This window comes from Hippichthys cyanospilos, chromosome 11 (assembly GCF_059441005.1).
Source record: "Hippichthys cyanospilos isolate Australia breed blue-spotted pipefish chromosome 11, RoL_Hcya_1.0, whole genome shotgun sequence".
Lineage (NCBI taxonomy): Eukaryota > Metazoa > Chordata > Actinopteri > Syngnathiformes > Syngnathidae > Hippichthys > Hippichthys cyanospilos.
The window spans coordinates 12,409,224-12,437,212 of record NC_142379.1 but is presented as its reverse complement, the minus strand read 5'-3'; the positions used below and the strand labels follow the sequence as shown (position 1 = coordinate 12,437,212).

At 40.4% G+C, this 27,989-nt stretch overlaps 1 protein-coding gene and 1 long non-coding RNA gene across 5 annotated transcripts in view; one reads left to right on the top strand and one right to left on the bottom strand.

The window, feature by feature from the left end:
• Positions 1 to 18: 18 nt before the first annotated feature.
• Positions 19 to 26,975, bottom strand: prx (periaxin). 3 transcript variants are annotated; one of them, XM_088426851.1, is made up of 13 exons: positions 26,918 to 26,975; positions 19,894 to 19,949; positions 19,372 to 19,479; positions 18,048 to 18,176; positions 17,266 to 17,434; positions 15,842 to 16,035; positions 15,239 to 15,468; positions 11,252 to 13,899; positions 9,884 to 11,077; positions 8,801 to 9,706; positions 7,193 to 8,638; positions 3,236 to 7,108; positions 19 to 1,917 (listed from the first exon to the last, which is right to left on the bottom strand). In XM_088426851.1, the coding sequence occupies exons 1-13, from the start codon at positions 26,973 to 26,975 to the stop codon at positions 1,667 to 1,669; spliced, it is 11,262 nt and encodes a 3,753-aa protein (XP_088282977.1). In that variant the 3' UTR covers positions 19 to 1,666. The 3 variants fall into 3 exon arrangements, with proteins under 3 accessions (XP_088282977.1, XP_088282975.1, XP_088282976.1); XM_088426849.1 differs by having other exon boundaries at positions 3,236 to 4,454; positions 4,644 to 5,665; positions 5,837 to 7,807; positions 7,895 to 13,899; XM_088426850.1 differs by having other exon boundaries at positions 3,236 to 4,454; positions 4,644 to 10,429; positions 10,784 to 13,899.
• Positions 1,658 to 27,989, top strand: part of LOC148415979 (uncharacterized) — a 63,845-nt gene continuing 37,513 nt past the window's right edge. The window contains exons 1-4 of one of the 2 annotated variants that reach the window (XR_015867127.1): positions 1,658 to 1,948; positions 15,267 to 15,314; positions 15,403 to 15,485; positions 22,953 to 23,021. This is a non-coding gene — a long non-coding RNA (uncharacterized LOC148415979). Of the gene's footprint in view, positions 1,949 to 15,266; positions 15,486 to 22,952; positions 23,022 to 27,989 lie in introns of both variants that reach the window. The other variant, XR_015867126.1, reaches the window with a different exon arrangement.

Here is a 27,989-nt window from a genome sequence, read left to right as displayed (position 1 = left end):
TGCCAGGGGCATATGGTAGTCGGTCGTTAAATGTTTTTTATTTTGAATCAAAAATGTTTTGTGTAACAACTTTTTACACATGTCATTGGAAAATCCATGTGTGGATATATTATTTATTTAATATCTTTACCACCAATCTCTCCAATGCATTTGTGACAAGGTATTTGCTGTATATAGCGTGTAATAAATACATACACGTTCAAACCAGAAAAATCAGCTTCTTCACAAAAACACAAGTTTCAGTGTGTACTGACACAAACGCTTTATCCAGCATTTGACAAATTTAAAGTTCACCTGAAAAACAGGCACAGCAACCAAAGTCAAAAATATAAATGCATATACATTCTAAATTGTCTGGCATAAGAAATGTAATGACAGGCTGTAGTGTTGTGAGGTTTCTATTTTTACAGAATTTGATCTATCTAAAGAAGATTTATTTCTCTATTAGACACTATTTTGAAAATATGAGGGTGTAGTGTATATCCCCTATATTGATGACCAACCATTAACTTATTTTATATACTGCTTTATCCCACACAAAGGTGGTGATAACAGCCCATATAGTCTATATGAGGAAAATCAATTCAATTTAGTAAGATACAGTATTCCTAATTTGAGACATATGAAAAATAAAAATATAAACCAGAACAGCAGCATTTTGGTTTGAATGATTGACCACTATCCAGAAGATAACAGATATGATCCACACAAATGGCAAAAAAAAAAAAAAAAAAAGTTTTACGGCATGACTTACGAGGTAAAAATACCAATGGTGTTGCAATATCAAAGAAGCCTCATACACACAAAGTGACAAAAACGTTCCGGTTCCTATCCTCGAAAAATATAGTAATAAAATTTATGAATAATCTACTTTCACAAGGGACCATCAAACACACGTATTTACATTATTCTCTGGCAACTACAATGAAACTTCTTCACATTAAATCCTCTTTGACATAGAATGGGAAATCTTGAAAATAACTCAAACTATACTAACACACTTTGAGATGCAGTAACAAAAAAATGGCACAATTAAAAATTAAAAGTGAATATATTACTCTGTTGATGAGTGCTGATAGATTGAGTCTTCATCATATGAATACAGACACTCCCCTACTTTTGAATCGACTGACTTTTGGAAATTTCTGTCTTAGTCTAAAAAATATATATTTTTAAAAGACTAAAAACTGAGACTTACTTTCCTAAAGCACACCTTCAGTGTGCAGTAAAAACCTTCACTATATCATGGTTCATATTTCACACCTTCACACACAGTCAAGTCCAAATTTGACATCAGTTCAGTTGAATTTTATATAACATAAAATCATTACAGAATTCAAAATTTTTCATTTATGTACGTGCTTTATGCATGTATGTTCTGTTTGTTTTATTTCTGTGAGTTAAATTAGAACACAATTTTAGTAAGTATGTTCTAGTATGGAAACCTATACACTCCTGAAACTGTGGACTAGGTTTTCAACAAACAACGGTGCGCAAGCGAGCAGGCGCTAAGACAAAATGACAATAGAAAAATGGTGAAATACTGTAACAATTTACAAACAATTTCAGATACTGTACGAAGAGCCTTCTGGAAGATAACTCCGTCGAATGTTGGGGAGTGTCTGTATTTACTAAAGACTTTAATTCTGCAGGCATGTGTGGCTCCTCAGAGGTCTGACGGCGGGTGAGTGGTTGCCACCGATTTGCCGGTTGACGTCCCGGCTGACGTGGAGTGCTGCGTTGTCCTGGTGGTCTTGGTCACCACAGTAACTGAGCCTCCTCCTCCCGGGGAGGACACTTCCCTTGTGGTGACGTCAGAAGAGTGCTGGCAGAAGGAACCCGACATATTGGCCTCGCCTCCCAGCTCCCCACGCCGCTGTGCCTGAGGAGACCCCTCCGGCGTGATCTGCAGGAAGCCTGCCAGGAGGCCGGGCCAAAAGGACAGGAGGTGAGGAGGAAAAAACAGCAGGATAGCATGTATGACAGAAGGGAAGGTTAGTCTTTGTAGAAGAGTGACAAAACAAAACGGGACAGTTAATAAAGGGACAAAACATCACAAATTCAAGAACGATGACCTCATGCTATTCACTGATGTTAGGGACCAAGCCCTGATGCAGAGTAAAAATGTGTAATGGACATCACACTTAATTTTTTTTTTTTTTTCCCAATTGCCTGAAATAATAGTTAAACAATATTACTCCTAAAAAATGTGAATTTAACTTTTCAAAATTCCATCAAATGCTTAAAAATGCTTAACTGTTTGTCTTTTTTTCACAAACTGTGTTGGACATATTCTCTTACAGTAAAGTAAACAAGCATAACATTTCAAGGTAGAGTGTGAAGAATTTAGTGCCATCTAGTGGTGAACTAAGAATTCAACAAATTTGAGATGTATGCACTACGGCAGATTGCCCAAGTCCGGCACTCGAGAGCCCCTATCCAGCCTGTTTTTGAGGTATATTTTCTCAAACACACCAGATTTAAATGTTCATCTAATAAGCAAGCTTTGCAAAAGTCAGATAACAATGGTGGTTACTTGAATCGGGTGTACCGGATGAAGGTTACATGGAAAACAGGCTGGTGGGGGCTCTCGAGGACAATACTTTATACTTTGTTTTGTCATTTAGTTCGTACTGTATTATTTTCTGCTTTTTGCTCTCCTCGTCCTCTGTAGGTGCTTTCGAATGTCGACTCGTTCGCAGTTGTAAGGTTCCACATATGTGTACTTTTTTTTTTTTTGGCACAAATGAGATCATTTACATAAGTGGATTCAGATAGAAAAAAAAATCACTATATGAAAGCCTTCCCAGAACGAATGAATTTAGTACCTCGAGGTATCGTATTTACATGACATCTCTGCTAATATGAGAATAACTATTACCACATTTACTATTGGTAAAATGTTAAATGTTCGTTTTTTGGGGGGAGGGGATTTGGCATACAAACCGGAAACTCGGATGTACACGTGAAGCAACACGGAATTCAAAATGCATTGAAGAACTGGATTCGCGAAGTTCTTCTCCTTTTGGTATCCGTAGCAGAAAGATGGCAGCAAATCAGGTCAGTGTCTGTCCTTGTAATATAATTGACTATTATTAGATCAACGATTAGATAAGATGGCACTCAATTCCATTTATTGAACGTTTAAATTATAGTTGTTTGCTGTCCGAGAACTATTTGGAAAAAACAAAAGGACGTAATCACAACCGCTTTCAAGGTGAGAAACCAGGCCTACCTGTGGAGTGAGGTTTCAGGGTGAACTTGGGGACCTTGAACCAGTCCGCACCCTGGGGTTCTCCTTTAGTGTCGCCCTCCCTCCAGGTTTGGACCTTTGTCGAGCTAAACTCCATCGTAAAAGCACTTGGCGACCCTGAGCTGTCCCGATCCAACCTTTCCGTTCTTGAGTCGTGTGAGACAATTTTTTTTGAGGACTCCTCTACAAAACCTTCAAAAGAGACCTTACTGGGTTTTATCTGGACTCCTTTAGGAGTTTCCCCTGACAAAGAAGATTTGCCTCGTCTGGTTGCCATTTCTAAATTGGCGTCTCCTGCAGCTTTCTTTCCATAAGGAGAAGTGAATTCCACCTTTGGAAGTTTGACTTTTCCACTCGCTGCTACTTGATGGTCTTTGAAGCTCTTGTGAGGATTCAAATCTTCTTCAAAGTGCAACCTTGAACTTGGACTTTCTGTTTTGAGCGTGACGTCAGTTGACCTTATTGGACTGGCACACGCTGACATCCCAGGTGTGCTAATAGATGTTTCTATGGACTTTGTTTGAAAATGTGGAATCTTTTCCTTAGCGCCACTTGTATTTAACGTTACATCGTCTGTTTGAGGAGGATTTACTAAAACAAAAACGGCTTTCTTTACTTTGGGGCCCTCATATTTGATCTCTGGCCCACAGATCTCCATTCTCCCTTCCGGGGATGACAGGGAAGGTAGCGGGACACCAAACTTGGGGATTTTGATCTTTTTGCCTAATTTGTCCTCGTCTTCATCCTGTGACGTGCCAATATCAAAGTCTATGTCTGGAATTCTGGGGATTGCACTAGATGGTGACGGGTGCCCACTTTCTGCTGAGCCTTGTTTGCTTCGTGCACTTGCACTTAATGTAATGCCTGGTATTTGGGCATTAATATTTCCGTCTTTGTGTCCGTTGTGATTTGTGGATGTCAGACCAGAGAGTCCAGGCTTAGTAGTTTCAATGTCGTGCTCAACTTTGACACCACCACCATTTTTCTTTTTCGGCATCCCGATATTGAACTTGGTTCCCTTGACTTTTGGTCCTTTCACTTTGCTGTTGGATCCTGCATCAGAGATTTCCACCTTGGCGTCTACTTTCGGAGGTTGCAAGTCCAGCTCCAGGTCTCCTTTTGGACCAGTGATGTCAAGTCTTGGCATCTTAAGTTTCAAACCGGTATGCTCTCTTTTTGCATGCAAGTCACCTTTGTCTTTATTGATGGATATGTCTGTCTTCGGCAGTGCCGCTTCTGGTAGGTCAGTGTGGAGTTCAACGTCTGGTGCTTCAATTTTTAAAGCTTTCCCTTTTGGCATGCTGCCGACTTTTCCTTTTGGCAGGGATAAATCCACATCAGGCAACTTGAATTTGGTTCCTTCTCTCTCATGAGTGGACTCAAGCTTCATTTTTGGAAGTGGCACGGACAGGTCAACTTTGGGAACGGTCACGTCAATAACAGGCTTTTTGGGAATTTTCAAGTCTCCCTCATAAGTTTGGATGTCACACTCTGATACGCTCACCTCTGCTTTGGGTAGAAGAACCTCCATTTCTGGTGATTTAGTGGCAGGAAGTGACAGCTCAACTAGGGGCATCTTGGGCTTGGCCTTCACTTCAATTTCGCCACTTGGCTTTCCCACATTTCCATCCTTTGACATAGAGAACTTTGGGAGTTTGATGGTAACATCGGGTGCACTGAAGCGACCTTTTCCTTCCACATCAACACTGGTATCTGGTTTAGGAATGTCAATACCCCCCTTTTTCAAGTTGACATCTAATTCTGGAGAAGACACAGAAACATCTGATTTGGGTATTTCAAAGGAGGGTTTTTCGAGTTTAGCTTTTTTGCCCTTAACCTTACTGTCCAAACCGAACTCCACGGATGGCTCCCTGAGAGAAATGTCAGCCTCAGAGATTTGTCCTGACACCTCCAAATGGCCACTCTTAGACTTCCCACCAAACCTGGGAAGTGTTAAACTGGGAACTTTGAGAGAAACATTAGGCAAATCAAAACTTCCTCCAGAAGAAGGCCGGCTTCCTTCTGCCTTTAAAAGTGCCACTTCCACATCATCACCTTTAGTGTTGGTGAGGCCAAAGTCTAGATCAACCTTTGGAGCTGAGATGTCAACAGTTGGAAATTTGACTGTACTCCGTTTAAGAGAACCCGGAACTGCACCTTCTCCTGTCATGCCAGCCATTGCTGGGATGGTGACCTCTCCAACTTTTACATCGGGACCCTTCAAACCGACATCGACTTCTGGAGATTTAATATTAGGAAGGCAAACATCAGCCATTGGCATGGTGACTTTTCCACCTTTATTGTCAAGACCTTCAGTATTTATCTCTGACCCTTTAATTTTCATTTTAGGAATAGAAATATCAACAGAAGGCAGATGGAACTTGCCTCCTTTGTTGACATGACCTTCAATTTCTCCTGTTTTTCCTATGGGAAGAGAGACATCTATGTCTGGCACATTCATCTTTCCCTCAACGTTTGGATCTTTTATTTGAATACTACCCTCTGGGAGACTGCCTTTTGGTGAAGAAATGTCAACTGTGGCCATTTTAAACTTTCCCACTTTGACATTGGGGTCTTCAAGACCAACACCACCCTCAACCTTTCCTTTGGGAATTGATGCATCAATTTTTGGCATTTCCATCTTCCTCCCCTTGAGTTCTGGACCTTTTAGTTTCACACCACCTTCTGGAAGATTGACCTTTGGTAAAGAAACATCCAGCGATGGCATTTTGAACTTTCCTCCTTTGACTTGGGGACCTTCAAGCTCAATGTCACTTTCAAAATTTCCTGTGGCTAGTGGGACATTGATATCGGAAATTTCCAACTTCCCTCCCTTGAGGTCTGGACCTTTGAGTTTAACATTGCCCTCCGGAAGATTGACCTTTGGTAAAGAAACTTCCAATGTCGGCATTTTGAGCTTGCCTTTTTTGACATCGGGACCTTCAATATCAATGTCACCTTCAAATTTCCCTTTGGGAAGTGACAAATCGATGTCTGGCATTTCTATCTTACTTTCCTTGAGTTCTGGACCTTTTAGTTTCACACCACCCTCTGGAAGATTGACCTTTGGTAAAGAAACGTCCAACATAGGCATTTTAATCTTTTCTCCTTTGACTTTAGGGCCTTCAAGCTCAATGTCACCTTCAAATTTTCCTGTGGGTAGTGGGACATCGATGTCTGAAATTTCCATCTTCCCTCCTTTCAGTTCCGGACCTTTGAGTTTAACATCGCCCTCTGGAAGTTTGACCTTTGGTAATGAAACTTCCAATGTTGGCATTTTGAACTTGTCTTTTTTGACATCAGGACCTTCAATCTCAATATCACCTTCAAATTTTCCTTTGGGAAGTGAGACATCGATGTCTGGCATTTCCATCTTACTTCCCTTGAGTTGTGGACCTTTTAGTTTCACGCCACCCTCTGGAACATTGACCTTTGGTAAAGAAACATCCAACATTGGCATTTTAAACTTTTCTCCTTTGACTTTAGGGCCTTCAAGCTCAACATCACCTTCAAATGTTGTTTTTGGAAGTAAAACATCAATGTCTGGAATTTCCATTTTCCCTCCTTTGATTTCTGGACCTTTCAGTTTGATGCCACCTTCTGGAAGATTGACCTTTGGTAGAGAAACATCCAATGTTGGGATTTTGAATTTTCCTCCTTTGATATTGGGACCTTCAAGATCAACATCACCCGTAACTTTTCCTTTGGGGAGAGGGACGTTGATGCCTGGTATTTCAGTTTCGTCTCCCTTGGGTTCCGGACCTTTTAGTTTGATACCACCTTCTGGAAGATTGACTTTTGGTAAAGAAACATCAAATGTTGGTATTTTGAACACTCCTCCTTTAACATCAGGACCTTCCATATTGAGGTCACCTTCAACTTTGGAAAGAGAAACATCAACTGCTGGCATGGTGACCTTTGCTTCTTTAACATCAGGACCTGCTATAGTTAACTCTGGCCCTTTTGTTTTCACTTTGGGAAGAGCAATATCAACAGTGGGCATGTGAAACTTTCCTGCTTTGCCAACATGGCCATCAAATCCTATTTCTCCTTCTGCTTTTCCTTTAGGGAATGACATATGCATGTCGGGTATTTCAGGTTTCCTTCCACTGAATTCTGGTCCCTTTAGTTTGACACCACCCTCTGGAAGATGGACTTTTGGTAAAGAAACATCCAGCGCTGGCATTTTAAACTTTGCTCCTTTGACGTCAGGACCTTTCAGATCAATATCAACATCAACTTTTCCCCTGGAAATTGAGACATCCGTGGAGGGAATTTCCATCTTTGCCTTGAATGCCGGACCTTTTACGTTAACATCACCCTCTGGAAGACTGACATTTGGTAAAGAAACATCCACTGTTGGCATTTTAAACTTCCCTCCTTTGACTTCATGGCCTTCAATATCAAAATCTCCCCCACCTTTTGAAAGTGAGACATTAATGTCTGGTATTTCCATCTTTCCTCCCTTGAATTCAGGGTCTTTTATTTTGACACCACCCTCTGGAAGATTGACTTTTGGTAAAGAAACATCAAATGTTGGAAAGTTGACCTTTCCTCCTTTGATATCAGGGCTTTCAATATCCAGGTCCCCTTCAACTTTTGGAAAAGAAACATCAACCGTTGGCATTTTGACTTTTCCACCTTTAACGTCAGGACGTTCAATATTGATCTCTGGAACTTTTGTTTTCATTTTAGGAAGAGAGAGATCAACAGAGGGTATATGAAACTTTCCTCCTTTGCCACCATTACCTTCAATTCCTATTACGGTTTCTGCTTTTCCTTGAGGCAATGACATATCAAAGTCTGGCATGTCAATTTTCCCTCCACTTAACTCTGGACCTTTTATTTTAACACCGTCCTCTGGCAGATTGACTTTTGGCAAAGAAACATCCAATGTTGGCAACTTGAACTTTTCTCCTTTTATATCAGGACCTCCCGAACCAACACCCACGTCAACTTTTCCTTGAGGAAGTGAAACATCTATGCCTGGCATATCCATCTTGTCTACCTTGAGTTCTGGACCTTTCAGGTTGATGCCACCCTCTGGAAGATTGACTTTTGGTAAAGAAACATCCAACGTTGGTATTTTGAATTTACCTCCTTTTATTTTAGGGTTTTCCATTTGAAAATCTCCTTCAATCTTGCTTTTTGGAAGTGTAATATCCACACTCGGCACTTCAATTTTTCCTTTGACATTTGGTGTTTCCAAGTTTGGATCGAATTTTGGGAGGGTGACTTTAGGGACTGAAACATCCAATGTTGGCAGTTTCAACTTCCCTCCTTTGACATCAGGGCTTTCAAGATCAAAATCTCCTTCACCCTGTCCTTTGGGAAGTGAGACGTCAACATCAGGAATTTCCATCTTTCCTCCCTTAAGTTCTGGATCTTTTGACTTCATTTTAGGGAGAGAAATATCAACAGATGGCATATGAAACTTCCCCCCTTTAACACCCTCCCCTTCAATCCCAATTTCACCTACTCCTTTTCTTTTGGAGAATGACATGTCTAAGTCTGGCATCTCAATATTTTGTCTATCAAGGTCTGGACCTCTTATTTTTACACCACCCTCTGGAAGGTTGACTTTTGGTAAAGAAACATCTAATGTCGGCATTTTAAACGTTCCTCCTTTGACATCAGGTCCTCTAATATCCAGGTCACCCTCAACCTTTCCTTTGGGGAATGCAATATCAACATGTGGTATGTCAATTTTTCCTTTGATATTTGGTGTTTCCAAGCTGGGATCATACATTGGGACATCGGCTTTTGGTAGAGAAATGTCCAATGTTGGCATTTTTAACTTTGCCCCTTTGACTTTAGGACCTCCAAGCTCTATGCCACTTTCAAAGTTTCCTTTGGGAAGTGAGACATCAATTTCTGGCATTTCCAACTTGGTTCCCTTGGGTACTGGTTCTTTGAGTTTAACACTGCCCTCGGGAAGAGAGACTTTTGGTAAAGAAACGTCCAGTGTTGGCATTTTGAACTTTCTTCCTTTGACTTCAGGTCCTTCAACCTCAACATCACCTTCAACTTTTCCTTGGGGAAGTGAGACATCAATGTCAGGCATTTCTATGTTCCTTCCCTTGAGTTCTGGACCTTTTAGTTTACCGACACCCTCTGGAAGATTGACTTTTGGTAAAGAAACATCCAACGTTGGCATTTTGAACTTGCCTCCTTTGACATCAGGGTATTCAAGATCCAAGTCACCTTCAACTTTGGGTAGGGAAACATCCGCAGTTGCAGTCGTGACCTTTCCACCCTTAAATTCAGGGCCTTCAAAATTGACCTCTGGACCTTTTGTTTTCATTTTAGGAATAGAAAGATCAACAGAGGGCATGTGGAACTTTCCACTCTTGCCAACATATCCTTCACTTCCTATTTTTCCCTCTGCTTTTCCTTTAGGGGCTGAAATATCTAAGTCTGGCATTTCAATCTTACGTCCCTCAAGTTCGGGACCTTTTACTTTTACACTACCCTCGGGAAGATTGACTTTTCGTAAAGACACATCAACTTTTGGCATTGTGTATGTATCTCCTTTCACATCAGGGCCTTCAATGTCAAAATCTCCTTCAAGCTTTGGAAGTGAGATGTCGATGTTTGGCATTTCCCTCCCCCTTCCCTTGAGTTCTGGACCTTTTAGTTTCACCCCACCCTCCGGAAGATTTACTTTTGGTAAAGAAACATCCAACGTTGGCATTTTAAACTTCCCCCCTTTGACTTTAGGACCTTCAAGCTCAATATCACCTTCAAATTTTCCTTTGGGGAGTGAAACATCAATGTCCGTTTCCATTTTGCTCCCCTTGAGTTCTGGACCTTTTAGTTTCCCACCACCCTCCGGAAGATTTACTTTTGGTAAAGAAACATCCAAAGTTGGCATTTTGAATTTCCCCCCTTTTACTTCGGGGCCTTCAAGCTCAGCATCACCCTCAAAATTTCCTTTGGAAAGTGAGACATCCATGTCTGGCATATCTATCTTCTTTCCTTTAAGTACTGGACCTTTGAGTTTGACACCACCCTGTGGAAGATTGACTTTTGGGAAAGAAACATCCAATGTAGGCATTTTGAACTTTCCTCCTTTTACTTCAGGTCCTTCAACCTCAATATCACCGTCAACTTTTCCTTTGGGAAGTGAGATATTGATGTCAGGCATTTCTATCTTCCTTCCTTTGAGTTCTGGACCTTTTAGGTTAATATTTGATTCTGGAAGATTGACTTTTGGTGAAGAAACATCAAATGTTGGTATTTTGAACTTTCCTCCTTTGACATCAGGGCCTTCAATGTCAAAATCTCCTTTAACCTTTGTAAGAGAGACATCGACGTTTGGAATTTCCATTTTTCCTTTGAGTTCGGGACCTTTTAGTTTGACACCACCCTCTGGAAGATTGACTTTTGGTAAAGAAACATCCAACGTTGGCATTTTTAACTTTGCTCCTTTGACCTCAGGACCATCAAAGTCAACATCATCTTCAACTTTTCCTTTGAGTGACACATCGATGTCAAGCTTCTCCATTTTCCGTCCCTTGAGTTCTGGACCTTTTAGTTTCATACTGCCTTCTGGAAGAGAGACTTTTGGTAAAGAAACATCCAGTGTTGGCATTTTGAACTTTCCTCCTTTGACTTCAGGTAATTCAACCTCAGCCCCACCCTCAACTTTTCCTTTGGGAAGTGATACATCGATGTCAGGAATTTCCATTTTCCTTCCCTTGGTTTCTGGACCTTTTAGCTTCACTCCTCCCTCTGGAATAGAGACCTTTGGTAAAGAAACATCCAGTGTTGGCATTTTAAACTTTTGTCCTTTGATATCAGGGCCTTCAATGTCAAAATCTCCTTCAACTTTTGGAAGAGAGACATCAACGTTCGGAATTTCCATTTTTCCTTTGAAGTCAGGACTTTTTAGTTTGACATTACCCTCTGTAAGATTGACTTTTGGAAAAGAAACGTCCAACGTTGGCATTTTGAACTTTGCTCCTTTGACTTTAGGGCCTTCAACGTCAATGTCACCTTCAAATTTTCCGACAGGAACTGAGACATCGATGTCAGGCATTTCTATCTTCCTTCCCTTGAGTTCTGGACCTTTTAATTTAACACCAGTGTCTGGAAGCTTGCCTTTAGGTAAAGACACATCAAATTTGGGGATTTTAAAGCTTCCTCCTTTGACATCAGTGCCTTCAATGTCAAACTCTCCTTCAACTTTCGGTCGAGAAAAATCAGTGTCTGGAATTTCCATTTTTCCTTTGAGTTCTGGACCTTTCAGTCTGACACCACCCTCTGGAAGATTGACTTTTGGTAAAGAAACATCACATGTTGGCATTTTGAACTTTCCTCCTTTGGTTTCAGGACCTTCAAGCTCAATTTCGCCTTCAAGCTTTCCTTTAGGTAGTGAAACATCGATGTCTGGCATTTCGGTCTTCCCTCCTTTGATTTCTGGACCTTTCAATTTGATACCACCCTCTGGAAGATTGACTTTTGGTAAAGAAACATCAAATGTTGGCATTTTGAACTTTCCTCCTTTGACTTCAGGACCTTCAAGCTCAACATCACCTTCAAGTTTTCCTTTAGGTAGTGAAACATCGATATCTGGCATTTCCGTCTTTCCTCCCTTTATTTCTGGACTTTTCAATTTGATGCCACCCTCTGGAAGATTGACCTTTGGTAAAGAAACATCAAATGTTGGCATTTTGAACTTTCCTCCTTTGGCTTCAGGACCTTCAAGCTCAATTTCGCCTTCAAGCTTTCCTTTAGGTAGTGAAACATTGATGTCTGGCATTTCAGTCTTCCATCCTTTGATAGCTGGACCTTTCAATTTGATACCACCCTCTGGAAGATTGACTTTTGGTAAAGAAACATCAAATGTTGGCATTTTGAACTTTCCTCCTTTGACTTCAGGACCTTCAAGCTCAACATCACCTTCAAGTTTTCCTTTAGGTAGTGAAACATCGATATCTGGCATTTCCGTCTTTCCTCCCTTTATTTCTGGACTTTTCAATTTGATGCCACCCTCTGGAAGATTGACCTTTGGTAAAGAAACATCAAATGTTGGCATTTTGAACTTTCCTCCTTTGCTTTCAGGACCTTCAAGCTCAATGTCGCCTTCAAGTTTTCCTTTTGGAAGTGAAACATTGAAGTCTGGCATTTCAGTCTTCCCTCCTTTGATTTCTGGACCTTTCAGTTTGATGCCACCCTCTGGAAGATTGACCTTTGGTAAAGAAACATCAAATGTCGGGATTTTGAACTTTCCTCCTTTGACACCGGGGCCTTCCAGCTCAACACCACCTTCTAATTTTCCCTTGGGAAGTGAGACATTGATGTCTGGCATTTCCATCTTCCTTCCCTTGAGTTTTGGACCTTTCAATGTAACACCACCTTCTGGAAGATTGACTTTTGGAAAAGCAACATCCACTGTTGGCAATTTGAACTTTTCTCCTTTGACATCAGGGTCTTCAAGCTCAATGCCAACTTCAACATCTCTTTTGGGAAATGAGACATCGATGTCCGGCATTTTTATCTTCTGTCCTTTGAGTTCTGGACCTTTTAGCTTGACATCACCCTCTGGAATACTGACCTCTGGTAAAGAAACGTTAACATCAGGCATATTGAGGTCCACATCTTTGCCTTTGGGAAGCGTCAGGTCCACACTTGGCAACTTGAGTTCTCCTTCAACATCTGGTCCTTTCAGGTTAACCTTTTGTGAATGGGAAACATCAAAATTAGGTAGCGTGAACTTCCCATCTCCACCAATATAATGGCTCATGTCTACTCCAACCTCAGCAGAAGGATGATAGATTTTTCCCTCCCCACCATCAACTTTCAGATCAGACGATGCCATTTTTGGTAAAGAGATATCAAGTGCAGGCAAGGAGATTTCAGGTCCTTTAAAAGTGCCCTCTACCTCATCAGGAATTCTCCCAGCACGGAGTTCCACATCTGGAACAGAGAAGTCCACTCCAGGCTTCTTAATTGTCGTTGTTACATTGACGTCTGATGCTCTTTTGACTTTGGGTAAAGAAATCTCAACAGAAGGGGTTTGAATAGATGGAACGTTTCCTGAGATGCCTCCTTTGGTGCCATGTACGCCGGGGACAGCAATGCCAGTTTCTCCCTTTATTTCCACTTTTGGAACACTAATTTCTCCTTCTGCTCTCACCTTCATTTTGTCATAATCAGTTTCATCCGAATGATGTGACAGTCTCATTTTGGGAAGTTTCAACTTTGGCATCCGCAGTTTTCCGTCACCTTTGCCTGATTCAAAATCAAGTTTTCCCATTGTAACTTCAGCATCCCCTCCTCTTACTTGAATTTTTGGTGCTTTGATTTCCACCTTTGCCTTCTCAGTGGGGATAGATGTGTCACCTTTGCTGGAAGGTAGGGCAAATTCTACATCTAGGGAATTCAACGATGCTCCCCCCATCTCCACATCCAAGCCTTTCCCAGCAGGCAAACTGATCTCTACAGATGGCGATGGAATGTTTACATCCAGCTTCTTCAGTTCCACAGATCCAGATTTGGCGTCCTTACTCTTGGGAAAGTTGATTCCATACTTGGGGGCTTTTCCTTTGGCTTTGACTTTGGCTGCGGGAAGATCAGTTGGTGAGACCTTCACCTTTGCTTCCAGTCCTCCACTTTGACCTTTTGTCTTCATCCGAGGAAACCTGAGAAGACATTTTGTTTGGATGAAAACCAGTGGTGGGCTGTTAGAGCCAGCAAGGCCTTCTCTGTTGGCCTAACATAACCTGACATCATTATCATAATTATAATAAAAGTCAATTTCATTTTTTTGTCTTGAGCAAAGAAGAATGGATTTTGTGTAGAATTAGTGTTTTGGGAGACAGCCGTTTTGGTGAGTGCAAGCTTTTTATGGAGCTTTTCCAGATAAGCCCTGCCAAAAAGTTAAGTTCTGTTAACGTCTAGACCAGTGGTTCTCAATTGGGGGTATGGGTACACCTGGAGGTACTTGAAGGAACTCCAGGGGGTACTCCAGATATGAAATAAAACACACAAACATGCAAAAATCCTTTAAAAATATTTATTGAATTAATTAAATGTTTTAGGAAAATATAAGTTCATAAAACAAATTTTATGTTCAGTAGTTGATTCAATTTCATTACAGTACTTTTAAAACCCAGATTCTCCACGATACAAGAATGGTTTGGCCCAACTTTCACCTATCGTTACCTGTCAATTCAATGATTTATTTTTGTGAACAGATCTTTACTATGGTCCCAAAAGATCACACTTTAAGTTGAATATTTTTCTGTGGACAAATTTTTATTTATTATTATTTATTTTTGAGAACAGGTCTGACACTGTTGATTATTTTTGTGGACAAATATTTATTCATAATTCATTATTTATTTTTGTGACCAGACCTCTACTGTAATCCCAAAAGAGGACACTTTATGTTTAATATTTTTCTGTGGACAAATATTTCTTAGTAATGAAGTTATTTCTTTTTAATAACAGAGCTCTTCAGTGATTTAATAGAGGACACTTTATGTCGATTATTTTTTGTGGACCAATTTAAATGAAGTTTCAAAGGTTGTAAAGTTTAATAAATTAGACAATGATGGCATGTTTTAAGATTTTATTTGATTTTTTTCCCCCCCAAATGCAGGTTAAGGGGTACTTGGCTGAACATATATTTCACAGGGGGTACATCACTGAAAACAAACACTGGTCTAGACCATAATTTGGTAGTTTTTGATTAGCATGTCCCCAGTGGCCAGGTATGGCTACTGCATTTAGAGGTGTGTTCTCCTTGTTAGGGTCAAGGGTTAAATGAAAGATTGCCACCTTCGTACGTGTGTGCATAATGAGATTGGCATGCAAACAGGCCTCTTGGTTAAGATTTTTTTCAAACTTCATTCGTTACCAACCTATCCAATATGCATAACCTGGACCCTGACCTTCTTGCTTGAACAAACAAAGGTGATGAAATATTCATCGAACAGTAAATATGATCCTCATGATACGCTGTAGACATTGACCAACCTGATTTTCTTCTTTGCCTTTGCTGCAGCACCGCCTTCTGCCTCTAGGTGGCCGCTTCGTCTGTGTATAAACTTGGGCAGGCAAAATTCCACATCCACATTGCTCATCTCCAGCCTGGGCGGGCTTCCCTCAATCACCAGCTCTTCATGCCTCTTCTCCTTCAGCCTCTTCAGACCAAAACGACCACCTCTTTTTTTCTTGGCCTTGAATGGCTTGATGGCCTTCACACTCTGAAACATAGGACAAGGTAAGTCACGCTTCCCTATTTTAGCCATATTTTTATTAGTATCATATTTCAATGATGTTTCACCTCAGTTTTTTAAAACGCTCAAAAGCGTGTTGATCTAACTATACCATGAAACAAGCCAGACACCCGGCAAGTCAACTTCTCACCACTGTTCAAGCTACTGGAACTTTTAAGCCAAATGCTAAGTTGTTCACATCTCACCCTTTGAATGCTAGTATGTACATACAGGAGCTCTTTCTTTCAAAATGGAAATCCCACCTTTATGGATGGCGCTACAGTGAATGGCTAGTAATAGGGTCATATTTGACGACACAAGAGCCCCAGTGAAGGGAAAACAAATTAAAATTTTTGATTACCATTTTGGCCATTTTGGCTTTGGGACCCTTTATCTCCACACTGGGCAGGCGGGGCCGCACGCAGACTTCCTCCCCGTGGATCGTCCTCTTGACTAGGAAGCTGACTTTGTAGGGCTCGGCACACTGGAGGATCTTCAGAGCGTCTTCATAGCGCACATTGTCAAAGTAGACCTTGGCGCTTAGCAGCTGGTCACCTAGTGTTGATAAAAGAAGGTCAGCAAGACCTAGTTTGGATGTATTTTTACAAATATAAAACTTTTTATCGGAATATATAACTTTTTACAGAAACAGTTCTTTATGAATTGTGCATGTTTTATAAATATATACCATTATGGGGAACATATCACTTTTTCAGAAACACTTTTCCTGGAAGTACTGAGTTAGGGGCCTTTTTTTGTGGTGGGTGTGTTACAAAATTATTAACCCCTGGGTGCCCAGGGATTTTTCACTAGCCTTGCCTTATTATCACCCAACTTGGGCTGACTTTGAACGTCCCATAGCATTGTCTAAATTTTTTTAGACATTGTCTAAACAACTCAAAATGTTCAGTGGCATAAGCCCTATTCATATATCATTCATATATATATATTATATATATATTAATATATATATATATATATATATATATATATATATATATATATATATATATATATATATATATATATATATATATATAAAATGTGTGTGTGTTTTGGGGAGAGAGACCTATGTACAAAAATGGTAAGAATGCGATAATAGCCAAACTATGCTCTACTATATTTATATATTTCTGAAATTGAAATAGGAATATTTATTATGCTATAATTAGAGTATTATGACTTTTGCATTATGGGAGTCCAGGCTAAGCCAATCCTCAAAGTCATTAAAAGGCTTGCAAATGTCATATTTTGTCCGCTAGCGTTGCCCTGTGGTTTTGGAGTGTCAACACAAACATTTCTCTTGTGCCCCGTTTGCAAGTTACCATTAAAAGGATTAATGCAAAAATCAGGAGAAATGCATTGTAAAAAAAAAATTGCCTTGTAAAAAAAATTGTTTGTTTTCAATATGTCCAAAGTTGAAATTATTTCCAATTTGGAATAGCAGTAAATGAGTCCGACATGTGCAAAATTTGACACCTAGAGGGTTTACATCTTGACTTCCTGTTTGCAAGCATTAGAAAAAGCCGTCATGTTTTGATAATCTATGCAATATTTTAGCCTCCTAGTGTTTTTTCTTTGTATGCCTTTCCTTTGAAATCACATATCAAAGATTACAAGAGCCTCCTGAATCTTGAATCATGAATCTTGAAAACATCAAAAAAGCTGAGTTGGGTCAAAACCCTTGGGGTTAATGTTGGCAAAACACATTTTAGGGAGTATCTACTATTTAGGTCTTTAGCCCTAACCATTGCAAATAGTGAGTGCTGACTGGAGCATGCAGACCTTGCTGAAGGCTGAGATGTTTAGCGGCTGGCGAGTCCTTGAGAACGTCTTTGATGAAGATGCCTCTCTCTCCACCGCCGGTCACGCTGTAGCCACTAGCTCCAGCTTCTGCCTCTGTCTCCACCACGATCTCCACCGGGGGCTCAGCATCTTTCACCGTGGTATCATCCTCAAAAAAAAGGCAAAGTCTTTCAGTTTCTCGACTGTTCTGTTTTTAAGTTCATCAAGCTAAAGAAGTACAGTATGATATCCACCATATCTTGGTCACATAAGGAAATAATTCATAACAAATCAAGATGCTAAGAAGCTAAAATAAAGTACAAAAGTTGATGTTTCAAATATTGCCTCCGGCCTTCCTGAGTGTAGTTAGAGCGTAGGTGTCAAACTCCAGTCCTCGAGGGCCGGTATCTTGCATGTTTATTATGTTTCTCTCAAACACAACATATTCAAATGATTAGGATGATTTTCAAGCTCTTTTTCCGCTTAGCTTTCTGATGAGTGAATCATTTGAATCAGGTGTGTTGGGGAGAGACACCTGGAAAACATGCAGGATACCGGCCTTCGTGGACTGAAATTTGATTTCTGTGAGTTAGAACTCTAAATTATTTTATCCATCTGAATGTACTGTATACAACTGAGAATTTGCATGTATCTTTAGCCAATATGGCGTTTTAAAGTCCTTAGTCTACTTCATTTTTTTTTTTTTTAATTATACAACAGCGGCTTGAAAACTCCCAATTCAGTTCGGATCGATGTTGATTTGATGGCTAAAGGGGACTTACTGCCTGCTCGTTAGAAGGTTCAGGATCCATCTCTGGTTGGGCCAGTTGGCAGGTAGATGATGCTCTAAGTAGACTTCTCTTCTGGCTTAGCACCTTTTTCAACTCTGCATGGAGTTTTTCCTTCTGCTCCTGTACATAACAAATACGATTTTTGGAGGGAGGCAATACAATGTATGATCGTTTTCAAAATAGACAACCAAAAAAAAAATATATATACGTATACTGTACATCTTTTATTTCATTCGGAATAGTACTATGCTAGGAACTATTTTACATTTACTGAAATATTTTATATAAATATAAATGATTAACTTTTAAATACAGCACATTGCTTTATGAAATATGCAATATTTCTGAAATTTTGACTTGTTTGAGAAATAATACAATTTATGAGACATTGACCATTTAACAACATTTGCATTAAACTGTCAGTTTTGTAAACTGCGCCATTTCCTTCTAAGCTATTTGACCAATAAAATATTATTTGATACAAATTTCTAATTTCAAAGTAGAATAATTCAAGACACTCACATCTTTTGAATCAATAAACAAATATCTGGTTCAAAACGTTTTTTTGGTACACGCCTGATCAACGTTTTCCGCAACCTTTTTGAGAAATGTCTAATGCTGTATTTTTAGAAAAATGCAGTAATAAAGTATAGCTCTGGCCATTAGAAAAAAATAGGAGGCAAACTTGCTCTTAAAATGGATTTACATTACAGATGTTGAGGAAAAAAAATCAGCATCACACACTTACATGACAAATGTCATGTGATCGATTTGACATCTTTAGCCATAGTCACTAGTCATTAGCCGTATTGCATTCAGCTCCCTGCTAACTACGTTCAACATGTTAACATTCATTTCATGTGTAGTAATAATAATTGAATCCATTTTCTCGCTCATACGGTACCAGATGCAACAAGTTCCATTTCGGGTTCTATGGTAAATCATTAAAGATGAGCCACGTTGATCGTTGTTGATGTCCCGGTGAAAAGACCGCTGACATCTCTGCTGACAGCGCACAAATGAAAGCTGTTTATGTGGCCCAACCATTGTCGTCCACAATAGTGTAGTTTGCGAGAGGAGGCTATGCTGCCGGCTGGGCTCATCAGTGGCAGCCAGCGACACATTTATAATTGATCAATTATAGAAGGTCTTCCTAGAATGGAGTCCGATTGTAGTCGGAAGCAACTCACTGTCCCAACATTTTTGCCTGTATCGTGTATGTGGCCGTATATAGTGTACTGTTTGTGTATATACAGTAGAGGAATGTATGGGGTGTTGAAAAATAAGCTAGAGTACGTCTATATTTGGGTCTCACCACTCTCTCGGGACTCTCGTGTTCCTCTACAGAGGCGCTGTGGTGAGGGTTGCGTTGTGGGCCAGTGGGGGGTCTGCTGGAGGGGGGAGACCGCTTTTTATCGTTTACCTGCGCAGAGGAAAGGTGGTAGAATGTTTGCATTAACCTGCACTGGATGGTATAACTTACGGAGTGCTGTTTTTAGTTTGTAACATATTAATGCAATGATCATTATGGTAATGATATTCAATATTAGTCAGATATTTGTATGGTGTTGCAAAGGGTTAAATTTTTGGGCCCGTGCTGTTTTTGTTGTAGTTGCTGCACTTGTGTTTGTATTTGCTATGGTAAGGTGGAAGTAAGGTGAGAAGTTTTGTTTGTTTATGTGCCAAAACAAATCCAAACACAGTATTCTGATTAACATTGTTTAGGTGGGATAAGAATGAAGCTGTTTAATCAAAAAAAAAGTGACCTGAGCAGTAAACTATTTAATTATTTAAAGAGGGTATATTTAGTCATTTGTAATCTTCGCGGTTTGCTTACGCCGTGATCTCTGCTGGTGCTGTAAACATGGCCGTCGTCATCTTCTCTGTCAGAGTCTGAAAGAGTTAAAGCAAAACACATGGTGGAAGCATATTAAACCACATTGTATATCAAAATAGTTGTGAAGGTAGTGTTTAAAAAATGTGAACACATCATGGTGGAATGACCATATATCAGTGTACTGGAGCGCAATTTGTTAAAGACGTACAGTAATCTCGGTTTTAACACTACTGGGAGAACTCACCACAAGGCGGTACCCTTAGGTTGCTGCTGCTGTTTTGGTCAGCAAAAAAATTTCAATTGACTTGGCAGTCAACTTTTGCATGAAAATATTAATCTGTGAATTTACAGTGATTTTTTTTTTCTTGATAACGGTGAAAAGGAATGCATTTATTTGGCTTAAGTGGATGACGCACCTGCTGATTTATTTGGGGCTGGGCGTTTATTGAGGCAAGGGTACCTCGATCTTAATGTGAGCTCCACAGAATGCCAGTTATGTCATCTTGTGACCCGCCGGACACAGGACACCCACCTACACGCCTCAAACGGGCTTGCCATTCCACACGCACGAATGTACGCACACACACATAGCCAAAGCAAGGTCCCTAAAAAGTGAGCATCAAATAGTTGAAGGTCCGCTGCGACTGCAAGCAAAGCCATTCCTAAAATATTGAGGGACTGGGATGTCAGTTTCTACGCACTCTCGACTCACCTCATCCCAACCCAGCTCAACTTCATTTATAAAGATACTACAATACAAACATACCACAAATTAATAACAAGGGTCTGTGCATAGATAAAAATACATCAAACTATATTTAAATAATAATAATAATAATAATAAGAAGAAATCAAATGCAGGTTCTCAAATTTTGAGCCAACTGGAGCTATTTAAGGGAAGACTGGCTGACTCCCCACATATGCATAAACACATGTACTAATAGTACCCATTTTTTTTCCTGTACTTACCACTAAAAGCAAAAAAGTACTGATCTGACATGTACTTCAGCACAAAAGTAAAAATGAATTCAGAGTGTCAGCTATATACAGTGCACTAGTCGTTTTGATAACTTGGCACAGCAACAACAAAAGTGTGGCCAAAATATTTTCCTTTTTTAATAACAACATGAGGTGGAAAAGAAGTAGCTAGCTTGGGCTCAGGCTTTTACTGTCAAAACAACTTTTTCTTATAACATTGTTAACATTAGCTCCTAAAAAAAATCAGCTTAATACTATGTTTTAAAATACAACACATTTACCCTGAATTATTCTTGGAGGAAACTACATCAAACACCTCATAAACAGGCCATGGTTGTCAAACATATTTTCCACTTTATAAGATCTCAAGCTCTTAATCAATCTCATCTGCTTTGTCCGTAGACATAGAAGAAAATTGATAGGTTTTTTTTATGACAAAGTAAGGGGTAAAGAAGTAATTGACTTCCATTTTAGTCAACAAATATCCCAAAAATCTCAAACGCACAAAATTTGTACTTGTAACCTCCCTGCCCTGACACACAAGAAACACGTACTCTTACTTCCTGTTTCACACATGAGATACAAAGATAAGTGCAGACAAAACCGTCATCGTCAGGATTATTTGTGCAAAGCCAGCTCTCGTTCTGGTGGTTCACAAATCAGATGGTGCCATCTCTTGTCAGGAAGTTGCTCCATGTAAACAGGAAAGTGATATTTCTGACAAAGATGCCCACCTAATTTGTTAGTAAATCCAGTGGTACATTCAGTTATGATTTCATTTTTTTTCCTGACCAAGCTCAACTTATTTACTTCATATTTGGTAAGAAGCAAATATGATCAAACAATGAGATACAAGTAAAGTAAGTCAAAATGATGCTAAGAATCACATGGCGCATAATGGTGTGTACAAGGCTCTTCCAACACTGTCTGTGCCGGGAAGTTCACCCTCCATCAGATGTCACATTGTTTCCTCACAAGGGGGTGTTCCCTACCAAGCTCCCTGATCCACTCTTGACTGAACTTCCTCCTCAAAAGTGAACCCCACCCACAGGCACCATATCCACCGCCCAAAGACGGACGCCAGGAAACCACCATCGTGATCCATCATGTCATTTGTGGTCCTTGTTTACGCTAAGAGTTCATGCGATGTTGTCCTGCTGAACTTTTTTCAAGGGGAGTCCATTTCTTGGCCTCCGTCACACCAGCTGGACTCATGGAGGCTTCAGATGTCTCCCATGTCAGAAACAGCGTGACACCACACATGATCCAATGGGTGCCATGAAAACGGGAATAAAAATCCAAGTGTGTTGTGACCAGGAGTGGGAAGCAACATCCAAGTTTCTGTTCTACTTCTTTATTAGCCTTTATGTCCACTATACTTTTACTTAAGTAGAGTGTGAATACATTTTCCGCCTCTGGTTGTGGGCTCAACAGGAAGTCCAGGTAACCTAAGTACTAGATCAAAGCCCACTCGAATCTCAGTGATACCCAGACAGGTGTCTAGACCAACTGTAGCTTGTCCTAATGGTGTAGTCATCCCAAACCTGTGAATCAGGTTCCAACAGTAATGATAAGCATCTAAACATGCTACGTCTGGACAAATCACATGAATTGTTTGACACAGAGGGCACTATTTTTGTGCCTAGTCAGAATCTAGCACAACATTCACTCTACAGCCCCCTTCGCACTGAGATGTGAACATATGCAAGTGTTGACGAAGGTAGCCAATACACGTGCATGTTAGGGATTTGTCAGGGTTTGTTCAAGCTCCCAATTGTTCTTAAGATTCATTATTTTTATGCATATATATACAATATATATATATATATATATATATATATATACAATATATATATATATATATATATATATATATATATATATATATATATATATATATATATATATATATATATTTTTTTTTTTTTTTTTTTTTTTTTTTTTTTTTTTTTTTATTTATACGTATGAATGTAACTTGCCATGATCAAATGAGCCTCAACCTTCGCTGACACACTCCAACGTTTGCCCCTCAATGGGATAGGAGTTTAACTGCGCATGGGTTTTTTGTGGTATTTTCGCAGGTTGACACTCGCAAGTTGAAAGGAGCATTTGTGCCGTGTTGAACACAGCTGACTTGCTTCCCAGCCAATGTAAGAGACTCTTCTCATTGTAATTATGCATTTTAAATTCAGCAGAGGAGAATGCATGGTCTACATGATTGTAGTCCATGAAAAAGATCGACACTCAAAGTGCGTTCATAAGGAATCGCAATAAGATCTCCACTTTCCGATGATGTAAAGCTGGACAGGGTGATCATAGATCCTTGATGAGAATTGGGCATTTGGAGACGACAGTCCACTACAGTTATTGTTGGTAGTTCTTTTGGTTTGTGGCCCCAAATTTGAGGGGAAAAAGAACAATGGGGGTACTGTGATGCCCTCTCATGTGAGCAAGCATGGATGTCTGTTTATCACCAAAGAAAATGTTCATGTTTATGACACAGTACCTTACTGTCAATTCCCTCAAAGTTTCCAGTGAATTCTCATCATGCCCTTGAGAAGTTTTCACTTTGGAATACTTACAACATTCCCTGTCCTAACCATTTTTTTTAAAATGTACTTGAATGTTTTCGAACCTGAAATCTTCACCCCTTTGGAATCCTAGTAAGGGTACAAATGCCGAGACGTTTGAAGTTACCGCCCGAGTGAGAAGACATTGCAAGCCCTTCAGATACAATGATGGAGTACAAAGAAGCTCTAGTACGGACGCAACTATCTTGGGTGTCAACGGTGTGCCCTCGGCATGCCGACATACCAGGCTGGGGCGGGTAAGGTGGCCGGTAGGGGGGGGGGCGCATTTCGGTGTAGGAGGGGTAAACGGATCCAATGACCATCATGCTGCAGCTGTCACTGGTGTGTAACGCTAAGACGCAGACTAAACGAAGTCCATGCCATGCCAGCAACTTTGACAGCTCTGCGTCACTTTACTTTCCGATGATTTTCAACCTCAACAAAAGCAGTTTTATCCTGCAAATCTTATATTTTTATACTGAATGGGATCGTTACCATTTATTTCCATGAACTCCTTAGGCAAGTCCTCGTTACAAAACACTCTAAAAGTCATGGTGACACACTACTCGAGTGTTTGTTGAAACAGCATGCTATTGTTCTGCCATGTGCGCTCATTCCGTTCTGTGCAGGCCAAGCAACTTTCCGCAAAACTTCCCATGACAACTACAGGACAAAAAACTTGACATTTTTCTCCAGGTCTACTCATTTTGGAGCTTTAAAGGAAGCTGAAGGTCCATCCTACCTTCCTCTCAGCCTTCTCAGGGTCTCCCTTCAGAGCTTCAATCTCAGCCTGTCTCTTCTTCCTGCCCTAAAAGTGTTAGTCTCACCCTTGTTGGTGGTATCGCTTAAATTTGCCCCTCTCTCTGTCAATAATGCTTCGCCCCTCTTCACCAGCCAGCCCGTGGCTCCCCTCACTGAAAGCCTCAGGCCCAACACGGGATCACAGCATCTCCAGGAGGGACGGGGCCAGTTTACCGATTGGCCGCGGGCAGGAAAATGCCCCCATATTAGGTCACAGGGAGGCGGGGTCTGTCTTACTGATAAAGAAGGAAGGAAGAAAGAGATAAAAAGTTTGGAGACACGGTGAAGCATCTGTGAGAAGATTAAGATTCTAGCACTGATTTCAGCAACAATTTTAATGGATATTTTCTCTCTTTTTTTTTTTTTTTTTGGTATTACCATTGCCAGAGGGGGAATTCTAGGAATGTGGAGAGAAAGTTCTGGTAGTCTTGCAGAATGACAGTCCCAGCAGGAGATGTTTGGAGATTATTTTTAAAGCAAAGGTCTAAAAATAGAAAGAGCAGGATTTGGAGAAAGGGTGAAGCTTCCTCTCACTATGCTCGAGCAGCAGCTGTGTTGTTTGTGTGCGCGCGCCTCTCTATTATTAGTGTGTGCCTCTGTGTGTGTGTGTGTGTTTGTGTGTGTGTGTATTATTAGTGTGGTAAACAGTGAGTCTGCCCAAATGCACAGACGGAACCAGCATAAAATTCCTGCTTTGTGATGAGGGGGATTGATGACAAAACACAAGACGTGTTCCCAGAATTCCCTTCAGCTGAAACGGAGACTGTAAAATTGATATCAAGACTGGCTCATCAACATGATACGTTAATGGTAGATTTTGTGACTTAGAAGCTACGAATCAAATTCAGCATCACACTGCAGCCTGGCCCACATTGGGATGATCATTTAGTGTTGTTGTGGTGTAGTCAGGGTGATATTTGGATGTTGTCACTATGTTTGTCAAAATGTTGTTGAGATTTTGTCAGGTAAGCACTTGGATGTTGTTGAGGTGTTCTTGTGGTTAGGATATTATTGGGATGTTCTGACATTGGGATGTTTGTGGGTATGTTTTCAGTTTGGTGTTGGGATAGAGTTGGATTGTTGAAATAATGCTGGGGCATTGTGGATATTGTGGGCAGTGATTTCAAGGGGGGGGTGGGTTGGTTTACTTTTGTCAGGATTTTTTTTTTAGATTTTGTTTTCCTGAGATTTTTTTTTTAAGATCTGAAGATAATGTTTGGCTTGTGTTTTTATTTTAACGTTAAAGGTTTTGCAGGGATGAAATTGCCATTTTGTCATTATGTTCCAGAGATTTTGTTGGGATAGTTTGGGGTTTTATTCAGGATGTCAAGATTTTGTAGGGATAAAATTTTGTCAGGAATTTGTGAAGAGGGCTTCTGCATAGTGTTAGGATTTAGCACAAATGCTAATGTTGGTATGGGTTTAGTTTAGTCTGAAGAAGTTGTCAAATTTTGAAGTTGTCAGAATGTTGTGGGGATGGTCTAGCGTTGCAATTTTGTGTTGCTATTTTATGATAATGAATCCTGCACTGAACTCCAGAGAAAAGTATAATGTAGAGTGTAGGCCGTGGAGATTCTGTGGGCATGATATTGTGTTCGTGTTGGGATGATTTTTCATGATATGGATGTTATAGGATGGAATTTGGGATTTTGCCAGCATGATCTGAAGTTTTCATGGCAACTATTATGTTGTGTTTTAAACAGGACGTTGTGAACATTGTCTGAAATGGTCTTGAGAATTTGTCAAGGTGTAGAAATTCCATCCATAGAGTATTAGGATCTAGCCAAGATTCTGTAGAGATGCCCTGGAATGGTGTGGATATGTTTTGGAGATGGGATTGGCAAAGTGCTAGGAATTCAAAGGCTTAAAGGGAATTTTGCGGGAATGGCCTCAGTATAGTGATAGGACATTGTCTAAATACATATTTTAATTGTCAAAAATACCCAAAGAATAAATCCAAAAATAATATCAGGGTAGTATTTTAATGTAGCTGGCTTTGTGATGGTCTGCTATCAGGACTGTGTTGGGATGGGGTGGCTGCCATGACTGTGTCAGCAAACATGGACTTTGATCCACAAAGCATGGCTTTCCATTGATTCAGCAATATGTGTGCAGTATCCGGGCTTGGATGGTGTTCAAGCAATGATGCTGCTGGCTCTGTGTTTTGTAGGTACCGTGCTGATTTAGTCCCAAGGAGAAACGGTCTAAAGAGTAATCCCACCTAGCTGTGTAGATAAGTATTGCAGCCAAGAATCTAGATTAGCCATCAAGATGAAAGAACATTTCAAGGAATAAGCTAGTGATTCTGTTGGAAGTTTTGATTCATAGGCCTTAGAACTTGCCATGTTACATGACACAATAACTCTATCACATTATGAGGTAACACTATTCTGAAAACATGGTCGCAAAAGGTTAGTAATCTCAAGCGATCTCATCTCAGTGTCTTTCACCAATGAACAGCATAGTAGGGAAAGTGGGTGCATGAATGGTGCCTAGAAAATAATCACATTTAACGATAATTAACTCATGTGACATTTGACTTTTTAGCTTGATGGACGCACCCCGCTGTACTTAATAGCTCACCGCCCATCACTCAGGTGAAAATATGACGTCTTTGGCTGCACTCAAACTTTGGTATTTATTGCCGATCCAGCCCGAAAGTTATTCATCCTAACCTGCATCGGAGGAGGGTGTCCAGGTGACTCGGAATATTCCACGGAGACACTCACACATGGTCTGCAGGAGGACGCCACTGGAGCACACCAACACAGCAGCCTGCACTCGGGTCTCTCGAGGTGGAGGCGATCCCGGGTCGGCTTTGACGCTTTGGGGCCGGCACACCAGCGATGCTCTCAGTGTGGCTCACACTGGGGGATGCAAAAGATGGGAGGGGGTCCAATCCAATACCCATCTTTGCATCCTCAACCACTGTGTGTGTGTATAGACGACACAGAATAGGCGTGCATTAGCAGTCGAGGACAGTCAGCACTTTGCTCAGTGTCCCCGCAAAGCTCTCTGTTGTTACCGTTGGAGGCTTTAGCACAGGCTGTTGTTGGTGGGCTTAGTGGGCGCTGCACACTGGACGGCAGGCTGACCCCCAGCGCAGAGCACAAAGCTCAGCGTGTTGATTACTGCGACATCAGAACGCCTTTTTAATCAACACATTATTCTCCATCGTTGACCTGACAAGACCCGCGACTGAAATATGTCCAGTTCGGTTTGGACAGCAAGTAGTGAGGCTAAAGATTGTCACAGAAACCTGAATCAAGTCATTCTAGAGGTCTGGACCCTCAGTGTTATTCTTGGGTTTAATTTTTTACAGTATTGAAGAGATGCAGTGCATTTAGGAGCAAGAAGAGACATATATTGTTTCAACGAAAACTTATTTATCCATTTACATTTTTCAGCATTAAAAAGTTAATGTCTGCAGTTAGATAACGTTGTTTGTAAAATTAATACCTTTAAAGGGCCCTTATGGGAATTTCATGGGATATTAACCATGCTACAATAGCTAACTCTGAACAATATGTTATTTTCTTTCATGGATGCATTTTGAAGAATTCCTTGCTTAGTATGCAAACAGATAATAAGGGTCTGGCTACTTGCTAAGTCACAGGTAGGAGGAAGGCCCTTGTTCACCATCCCGTAATCATCTAATTATGGACTGATTTTACTGATGAAAATGGCAAAATAAATATCCCTTTAAGATTCAGCAATAGTCTTTGTTGGAGAACTACACAAACGAGA